At 32.7% G+C, this 10,623-nt stretch overlaps 1 protein-coding gene across 1 annotated transcript; it reads left to right on the top strand.

Annotated features, from left to right (window-relative positions):
* The first annotated feature begins 3,826 nt into the window (after nt 1–3,826).
* Nucleotides 3,827–9,180, top strand: LOC109239914 ((+)-neomenthol dehydrogenase). The gene is made up of 4 exons (XM_019406511.1): nt 3,827–3,903; nt 4,066–4,324; nt 6,597–6,779; nt 8,595–9,180. Exons 1-4 carry the CDS (start codon nt 3,848–3,850, stop codon nt 8,991–8,993), a joined length of 897 nt encoding a protein of 298 aa, XP_019262056.1. The 5' UTR covers nt 3,827–3,847; the 3' UTR covers nt 8,994–9,180.
* The last annotated feature ends 1,443 nt before the right edge of the window (nt 9,181–10,623 follow it).

The raw sequence follows: 10,623 nt of genomic DNA, 5'->3' as shown, positions 1-10,623 counted from the left end.
GGGGGGGGGGGGGTTGGACCGGGTCAGATGGGAAATTGGGCTTGTGTATTTGGCTGTTTTGATTTAAAAAGTAGCTATTTTATATTTAATTATACAGTTACAAATGTAGCCATTTTGGTCTTTAACCCCTTTATAACTAATTTAAATAAACTTAAATAATTTTAATAAAATATAATAGAAATTAAAATCATCAAATACACTACTAATTACTGTAATTAGTTAATTATTAAATAAAATATTTCCTATTTTTGACACTAATTTTGGATTTATTTTGAAATAGTAGGTTATTTTGCCAAAATTAAGAAATATCCCCATTAAATTAATTATAAACCTATGTAATGAACGTAAAAGTTATTTTAATAGTATTAGAAATAGTAGGAGTGATATATTTTTAATTATAATACTAAATTATTAATTTTAACACCATTAATTACTTAGTTTATATGAAAATATTTTACCAAAATTAAGAAATATCCTTGTTAAATTAATTATAAACCTATGTAATGAATATGAAAGTTGTTTTAATAGTTTTAGAAATAGTAGGAGTGATATATTTTTAATTATAATACTAAATTATTAATTTTCACACCATTAATGACTTAATTTATATAAAAACAAGTATTTATTTAATATAAAATATATTCAATATACTTATAGAAAATCATTAAGTGCAAGTAAATTAATTATAAAAGGGAGGATCAAAATTGGTCATCAACAGCTGCCCCTCTTTGATCGGAGATGATGAAAGAGTTTTCGGGCAAAAAAGTTAGCCAATTTTATCCCGACTTTAGGCACACATTGGAAAAATGGCATATGGTTTTAAGGAAGATTATGGGTTATAGAATTAGAGAAGGAGTTATGAAAAATTATGGATGGTTTTAAAGGGAATTTTGGAAAATTGGGGCAGAATTCTGGCTTTGAATTGCACATACCTCGGGCTTAATGAGGATTAGGTCTCATGTAGTTCTGGAGTGATGGTTTGGAGGAGGCGACGGTCGCAGGAATTTCCCCAGTATCATATTATGATGATACTGGGAGACAGAAGATTTGGTACACATGATAGCTCTGGAATGCGGCTTGATTTGAAAGATTTGAAGAATTAGAGTTCCACTAATCGTTTCTGAGTTTGAGTTCGGAGCCTTGGCCCGCTTATGAGTTTGTTGTCCCTCATAGCATTGTAGCTTGGTTGGATTCTTAGAAGAAGTTCCACGTCGCGATGTCTGTTCCTGCAAAAACAAAATACACACATACCCATATATCATAATGCAGATATATTAAGATGTGATGTAAATGATGCAGGAATGATGAAGATGGCTGCTGGTTAGCCGCTATTTGGGATTGGGACGACAGGATAGTTGAATTTGACTAGATTGTTAGCCGGACTGTGTACCGTTCTTCAACTATAGGAGCATTAAGTCTCTTCACATTAGGAGTATCTCCGCGCGATGGGAGTAGTTGAATTGTAATGTAGAATGTATCTCTGCGTGATGGGAGTAGTTGCATTGAAATGTAGAATGTATCTCCGCGTGATGAGAGTAATTGCATTGAAATGTAAAGTATCTCCGCACGATGTGAGTTTCTGACTTTAAAATGTAATCATGCCTATAAGCTGCGTGAGGAAAACATCAAAACATTCGAGATAACAAAAAGAAATAAGGAGCATGCCTAAGAGATATAACCGCTACAACTGCTAGAAAAAGTAATTGAAGATATAAACTACAATTAAAAGATAAAAATAGTGGTCTTTTCCAACTTTGATCACAACTTTCCCAAAAAGGTAAAATATAACTGCTACAGATGCTAGGAATTACAAAAGTTTCCCTAAAAAAGTATTTTTCGTCTATTTATAGTGTCAAGATTTTCGCTGACAAAAATTCCCTTTGAGAGGTTCTGCAGCCGCACAATTTCATGTGCGGACCCCACTTTTATTCTGCTTTTGCATTAAGAGGAAATCTGCGGCCGCACAATTGTCTCTGCGGCTGCACTTCAACTTCTGCAACCGCACAATTTGGTTGCGAACCGCAATTTCAAGAGGCTTCACACTTGGTCTTCTGCACCTTCTCTGGACATATCAAACTTTATCAGTGTGACCAACTTTTGCGGTCGCATAATTTGGTGTGTGGACCGTGCTTCTGCTAAACTCTTATGAGGCTTCAAGGGATCTTCTGTGGACCGTATAATCATCTGCGGTCGCAGAATTACTTCTGCGGACCTTCTTTATTGAGCTGGAAACTCCTTTTTGAGTTAGATTTCTTCATTAAGCTCCAATCCTCTAACATGCATGCAATTCACACATACTTTTATTAGATTTGGAAACAAAATCACTACTTTTGGACTAAAACTAAAACAAGAAGGTGCTAATAAATGGTTAAAATCCACACTTATCACGTACGCAATTAACATCAAATGAAGCTGGGGAGGTCTCGAACCATTTAAATTAAGGCTAGTATTCAAAACGACCTATTAGATCGTCACAATCTCTCTATTTAGGACTTTCAAGAATTTAAATTATTCAGTTTAAACTCCTAATTACTTTGATCTAATGTTTCTTTGTTAAACTAACTTTCATCCACCACTTAAACATTTATTTTAAGCATCACTGGTTTCACACGCGTAAATTCCGTTTAGCTAGTATGGCATGTGAAAACGACTTTACTCTTAAGACAAATTCTGTTACAAGTTATTGTATTATAACCAACTTTGTAATCACCTTCAAAACCTCAAAAGGGGCTTACTTAGAGTATATAAGACAAACTGTTATCAGTTGATTTGACAGAAGAGTTGATCATGACAATATATAGCTAAAAAGGAGTAGAAAATAATTGAAAGCATAAAAGAGAAATAAATGATGTATAATTTAACTGGACCAAACAATATAATTGAGGGTATCTTTCCCAGGAAATGATGTAAGGAGCAGTTACTTTAATGGCCAAATACGGCCCATTCAACTTGACACCATTTTTCATTTTGACACTTTATCTCAATCTTGTTCCATTTTGGCCTTCCAACTCTATTTTTTATGTTTCATTTTGACTCTCCAACTCTATTTCTTATGTTCCACTTTAACACAAAAGCTGAAACCAGTGCAAAAAATATAGCGCGCGTGTATATATATACAATCTGAGGTATAATAAATATCCAATTAAATGTTGCCACCGGGTTTTTTCATCCATGTCAAACGGGTCAATACTAAAACGGGTCACCTGGATTTCATTTTCAGTGTTGTCATTTTCTTGTGTAAATAAGGACTTAATTTTACCCAAATATGGTCGGATTCAAGTATTTTAGTATTGATCCGTTTGACATGGATGAAAAATCAGGTGGCAACATTTAATTGAATATTTATTACACCTCAGATTTGTGTATACACACGCGCTATATTTTTTGCACTGGTTCCAACTTTTGTGTTAAAGTGAAACATAAAAAATAGATTAAAAAGCCAAAATAAAACAAGGTAGACATAAAGTGCCAAAATGAAAAATGGTGTCAAGTTGAATGGCTTTATATGTAATTGGACTGCTTTAATTTGTGACATGAGTAGAAAACTTTCTATTTTCGTGCATTTAGTAATACCGTGGGAATGCTGTGAACAGTGATGCACATGTAGTCTAGAAGTCATTAATTTGCCTAACCTCTAAGAATTTGGACCACAGTGCAACTTTCAAGGATTACATACTTTTAAATATTTATCATCCTCGTGTATTTGATTACTCATACCACGCTGTGTGCAATTCAAAAAATAAATAAATAAACTAAAATAAAATAAAGAATCTATGCATGCTCCCTCTCACCTATATATATATATATATATAGAGTTATTGTTTCTTCTTCTCCTCCTTGCATTGCAATGGCATCAAGACAATCAGAACTGTCTTCTTCATGTTCCACCCTTCTTAAAGCCAGGTAAAAAACATTCATTGCTTGTTCCAAATATTTACTCCAATCCAATTAATTTATCGTTACACATAAATAATTACATTTCAAAATCTGACTTCTCCATTGTATATGTAAATATATGAATGTAAGAAATATATATGTATTGAGTTTTGTTTGTGAAAAATGTAGGTGGTGGTCGAAAGAGACAGTGGCAATAGTGACAGGAGCAAACAAAGGCATAGGTTTTGCCTTAGTAAAAAGAATGGCAGAATTGGGATTAACAGTGGTTTTAACTGCAAGAGACAATGCAAGAGGAATGGAGGCAGTTGAGTCCTTAAAGAAATTAGGCCTATCTATCTATTATCACCAGCTTGATGTGTCAGATACTTCCTCCATTAAAACATTTGCTTCATGGTTTGCCAACAATTTCACTGGCTTAGATATATTGGTAAGCTTTTAAAACTTCTTTATTTTATCTGTATTCTAATTTTTCTTTTTTCTTTTTATATTTCACATTAGTTTTAAGTAGTTAAATATCATTGCTGTCATATTGTCTTTTTCCTTGGCATATAAATTGCTATTAGAATACACTATACATCAATCATGGCAAACACGGAATGTTAAAATCGAAAATTTTCAAATATACAAATATGTCAATTTTTTTTATTGAACTTATAAAAAGGAGTGGCATATAATTAAAATGAAATGAGAGAAGAATAAGAACTAATATGTACGTAGTTAGTATAAATAATGTGAAATTAAATTGTTTATTTTTTAGGAAATGAAAAACGAAAGTAAAAAATTTATACTAATTCTAAGAAACCAAGTTCATGACTGATCTTCCAAAAAAAAAAAAAAAAATATTAAATTCATATACTACAACTTAACTTGATGGTTATTTTATTTCAAAGCAGTTGTTTCAGAATCACACCCAAAAGAAAATCCAAAAGAAGCCTAAAAATCTTCTTTGGTCAGAGTCAGAGTACTCAAACTCAATAACATATCACCATCAGTTTTAAGGAAAAGAAACCGAGACAGGCTGTGGCCCAGTGAGTATATGAATTTTATCCAACTAAATTTTTGTTGAAATACCTATATAGTATCTGTTTTGTTACACATGAAATTTGGGATTCATAAGTTTAATGAACTTGATAAATGTCATTAGTTATCGTTTATATAAATTCATAATGTTAGCAAAATTTTGGCCAAATATTCAAGATTAAAAAGGGAGTAAATAATGATAACTGCCGCTATTTGTTGACAGGGGCGGCCCGACGAGTTTTGTGGCCTAAAGCCAAACTTTTTGAGGGGCCTTAATTCTTTTTTAAAAATTGTTTATTTATTTGAAATCTATTTTTCTAGCGTTTTGTAGATACAAAGATATTAATAATTTTCCTATCCTAATAAGTCTTTCTTAACGACCATATAGCTAATCCATTTAACCTTTCTTGAGGCATTGTTGACCTTAGGTAAGATTTTATCAATTTTAATTTTGAAAACTTCTTTCTGCTGAAGCGACAGTAACATGAGTTATTAGCATTATTCCATAAGCAATATAGGCATTGAAAAAATAATTAAATCTTTTTATTTGACCGAGTGTATCAATTAAACTGTTATCTTCTAATTGTACTATTTTTCTTAATACTTTTAATACCGAAAATAAATCTAAACTATCAATTTCGAATTGATTATTACGCTTTAAGGAACATCCAAGATTAAGGATTTTTTTTTTCAAATTTTCATCATCTAGTGATCGTAATTTTAACCGCTAAATAGAAAACTAAAAATATCTTCATATGTTTCGAATTGTTTAATCTATTTTGAAGTGAAAAAAATAGCCTTGTCTACTATCTATAAAGTAATCAACTCCAAAGAACTCTTCGAAAGATTTTGAGATTTTATTATCAACATTCTCATCAAATTGTTACTTCCTATATATCACACGTTTCTTACGAAATTCGGGTTCGATATTCGTTTCAAGTGTAATTTTCTTGGCAGAAATCATTGCAGTTGCAAATCTTTCTTCTCTATATCTCTTAATGAAAGAAAAAACTTTTTCACTTCACAAAACCTTTTTTTAAACTTATACATAGCCTATTAAGGGTAACAAAAAATGTGGCCCCCGCAAATATAGGGCCTAAGCAGTTGCTTTACTTGATTTATGGAAGGGCCGCCCATATTTGTTGACTATAATATATAATAAATATTTATAGATATTTGTGAAGAAATGTTCTTTTCTTTCATAATTTATTAGTCATATGGAGATGCGAATGAATTAACCCAGCCCACTAGGCACATGGTTAGATTTGTAAGACTTGAATCCGCACATGGTGGACATTTATATTAATGTGAGTGCGGGGCGCATGCAGATGATAGATATATTTGGTTTTCCCTTTTCTTTTATTTACTTTCTCTCTTTTTTTTTTTTTTCTTTTTTTTTCCTTTTCATACATGCTTCCATCTCATAGGGTGAATGATGTAGAATATGGACATTAATAAATCCTTGCTTCTGAAAGTGAAATGTCACATGCACCAATATAACCTAGAGAATAAGCTAATGTTAGTTAAATAACTAATATTTTTTTCATTTTACTACTTCGAAAATTATCGATGAACAGAAGAATAAACAATCTCACTTAGATAAATATGATATATCTTGTTGAAGTTTCCAGTTGATATATATTAGCTTTTGATATAGTGTTAAATACTATTTATTTCAGGTAAATAATGCAGCTGTATCATTTAACGATATTCACGAGAACTCAGTGAAACATGCAGAAACGGTAATATCTACAAATTTTTATGGACCCAAGCGACTCATGGAAGAGCTCTGGCCCATGTTTCGTTGTTCTTCCACTGTCGCTCGAATTCTTAATGTTAGCTCCAGACTCGGGCTTCTTAGTGTAAGTAATTTTATCAAAACCTCTCTCTTTTTCCTAATTCGCCAATAAATAAATAAATAAAATCAGTGTTATGTGTGTATCTATACTAGATGAGGCACGTGCCCAACATTATGAATTCCTTAAGTTATAAATCAACTAGCATTTCCTGATGAGGTAGTTCGTACAAAAGTTATAAAGAAGGTAGAACTACTGAAAATACCATCTGGATAATTGCATATACTAAATTTTGCACTCTTTTGGTTTCGTCGAACATATTTGATATCTCATATATGTTCGTTTCTCACTCTTGATCTCGACAAGAAAATATTAAATCTCTCTCTGATAACAACAGGTACCACTCTAAAGTGACTCTTCTTTTGGTTTTATTCTCATTTAAAATTCACATAATATTTCAGTTGAACAAAACAACTTGATAAAAACAGGTAACAACTCTAAAGTGATGGACATGCATCTTAGTCATATTACATAGAGCCCATGAATTGAATAGTGCAATCTAGGTTTGGAGAGTTATGAGATTTTTATTATTACTTAAAATTCATTAGCTAAAAGTGTTCCTAAATGAACAATAATGTTAACTGTCATGTTTCTAATTCCTAAGTCATATGTACCACTGTTATCACAATCAAACTTCTTTATGCAAGAATAGAAGCCTTTGTTGTCAAGTATCACGACTCTTTGTGTTGATTGTTAAAAATTTAGAAAAAAATTAACTCAAATAATGTATTTTATGTAATGTCATTAAGCAAGGGCTTAGGCTACATTATCGAAGCATATGAAAGTTATGGCTACTTAGCTTGACAAGTTTCACCGCGTGTTCTCTTTTTCCTCCTAGAAAATAAAGGCTTGCTGTGGAATATTCTGTATAAATAAGTAAAAGTACTTCATGATTTTGGATTTTCTCAATTAAATTTGGGGTCACCGGTATGAATCCTTATTTCTTTCTTGACTCATATTATTGGCTAGTACATAAATGACGACATAATTATTGAGTTATATATTTCATTACAATTGAACGAATAGAATTGCTGGTTGATTATATCATCATGAAATTTCATGGCATATATATTGGCAAGAAAGATAGTGTGCGAAAGTAAATTAACCAATATTGCTCTTTTATTAGCTAAGTGCTTTGTCACAATTCAAGCCATTATGGACATGTGTTTCACTTAAAAAAGAAACCAAAATATGTTGAGGAACTTTATGGTAGTAGAATGCAGACATGTGTTCTCACAATGTAAACAGTGACATGCACCACTAGAAAACTGGCATAGTTCATCCAAAGCATTCCGATCGAAGTCGGTCAAAAAAAAATCGATCGAAATCGGTCAGAAATTTAGTAAATTGGTCGCAAAAATCAACGAAAATATTGCTGACAACAGAAATAGTGGCCCCACAGCAAAAAAATAAAAATTCTGACCGATTTCGATTGGAAATTGGTCAATATTTGACCAAGACCTGGTCATACTTGTATATAATCTACAAAAATAATTTTTTATTAAAATTTGATTTCCCTCCCAAGGCAATTGGTTTGTAATATAACAAAAATTATATATATTTAATTTACCAACCTGAATAAGTTATAATTAAATATTTCCGACCGAGTTCCGTTGGAAAAACAATTTTAAAAAATTAAAATACAAATTTAATAATATTTTGATGAATTTTTACCACATTACTATTAACAAATAAAAGAGTTTGACGAGTGTTTCTTTTTATTTTTTTATTCTAAGATTTTCTTTCAGATTGCATGTAAATATTAAATAAAATAAATAGGTTATGATTAATGTTCATACCATTATTTCTTTCATATTGCAGAAGCTCAGAAATGACAAACTAAGAATGATTCTATTGGATGAGAAAAACCTATCAGAGACACAGATCGAAGAAATGGTGAACTTATTTCTAGAAGATGTAAAAAATGGGACATGGGAAACGAAAGGTTGGCCAGAGTTATGGACAGACTATGCTGTATCAAAGCTTGCATTGAATGCATACACTAAGGTCTTGGCCAGGGATTATACAGGAAAGGGAATAAGTGTTAATTGTTATTGCCCTGGATTTACACAGACTGCTATGACTGGTGGCAAGGGCAAGTACACAGCAGAATGCGCTGCCGAGATCGGAGTAAGACTGGTTTTGCTACCACCAGAAGATCTTCCAACAGGGATGTTTTATTTAGGGTCTAATCCTCCAAACCTTTATTCCAAGATTTAAGAGTAATGTGTAGTTTACTAATAACAATTCAAGACTCCTTGGGTGAAGTTTTATGATGTGTTATTGTGATTTTTTTAAAGTTTAGCGTCTTGAAGAGTTGGACAAATTGGGGCGAGATATTTATATGGTTGAGTTGGCATATTGTTGACTGGTTTACATGATTAAGGTCATCTTTTTGTCATCTTGATTTCTTTTAGTTTAGCTAATTTGAATTAATATCTTACAACTCTTGTGATCTGCCGTAACCCCTATCAAATGGGCATGCTATATCCACATCGCCACTTGTAGTTTCTAGCCATCAAACTTGTACGTCTTAATACTCTTACAGTCATCTATTGATAATCCCCAGAATAATTTTGGTTACAAAATTGCCTCCTTAAAACCATTGCAATCATATCACGGAATTCATGGCCTTAGTATCTGTATTCAATTTATCGAACCCATGGCCTCGTTTCATATATCTCTTTCACTATCATACTGTAATAATCTGGTCGGTCGTTTATGTATTTCCGCCCTATTTTCCCATTTAATTCTTCTTGTGTGCTTATTTGTTATTTTGTGACTTGCGGAGATGGTTAATTTGATTCCAGGAAAGTTTTGGAGTTATTTGGAACACTTAGTTCCATTGTTGGAAGCTTAAGTTATAAGAGTCGACCAATTTTTGACTTTTATGTTAACGACCTCGGATTCATGTTTTCATGGTTCCAACATGTTCGTATAGTACTTTTGAACTTAGGTATATGCCCGTATTTAGATTAGGAGGTTCTTAGGATTAATTGTTTGGCTCTTTTTACCAAAAGTTGGCAATTTGAAAGTTTTAAAATTTCATAAGTTCGACCATGGGTTGACGTTGTGGCTATCGGGTTCGAATTATTATTTCGAGGCTTGGAATATGTCCGTTATGTCATTTGAAACTTGTATATAAAGTTTTGTCGCGTTCCGAGTTGGTTTGGTAGGAATCATATGCTTGGTTATGAATATTAAAGTTCTTGAGTTTCACAGCTTGCATGATGCATTTTGATGTTCTATTAGTGGTTTTGTATATTATTTTGATGTTCCGAGCTTGAGAATGAGTTTGTATAAGGTTTATGTACTTGTGTGGATGTTTGCTATGGATCCCGAGGGGCTCGGGTGAGTTTCAGATTTATTTCGTAGTAGATTGGTGAGCATTAGTTTTGATGGTGCTGCAGACCTTGCATTTCCGAGGGACTGCTTGCAATTGCAAAGGATCACAATTGCAGACTCCTTATCGCATTTGCGACTGTTGGCTGCCATGGTTTGGGGGGGGGGGGGGGGCTAACATTTACGAGGGATTTCGTCACCTTTGCGACATTTGGTAGTAGGCTGGAAGTTTCGCAATTGCGAAGTTGGGGGTCGCATTCGCGACATTTACTGGGTGCGGTCTAGGTTCGGATTTGCAAGCTCAGTGTCGCATTTGCGATCCTCTGGTTGCAAATGCAACATCTGTAGCTAGTTATTACTTGAATATTTCGGGACTTAGACCCATTTTCTCGTATTTTGAGCCCTAAGCTTGGTGATGAGCGATATTTTTAGGAGATTTTCACATAAGGCTATTGGGTAAGTGATTTTTACTTGATTTTAATATTATATCTTGATTTTTCATGGATTT

Source organism: Nicotiana attenuata, unplaced genomic scaffold (genome assembly GCF_001879085.1).
Source record: "Nicotiana attenuata strain UT unplaced genomic scaffold, NIATTr2, whole genome shotgun sequence".
Taxonomy (NCBI): Eukaryota; Viridiplantae; Streptophyta; class Magnoliopsida; order Solanales; family Solanaceae; genus Nicotiana; species Nicotiana attenuata.
Note: the sequence above shows the minus strand (reverse complement) of the source record. Positions and strands in the feature narration are given on the sequence as shown.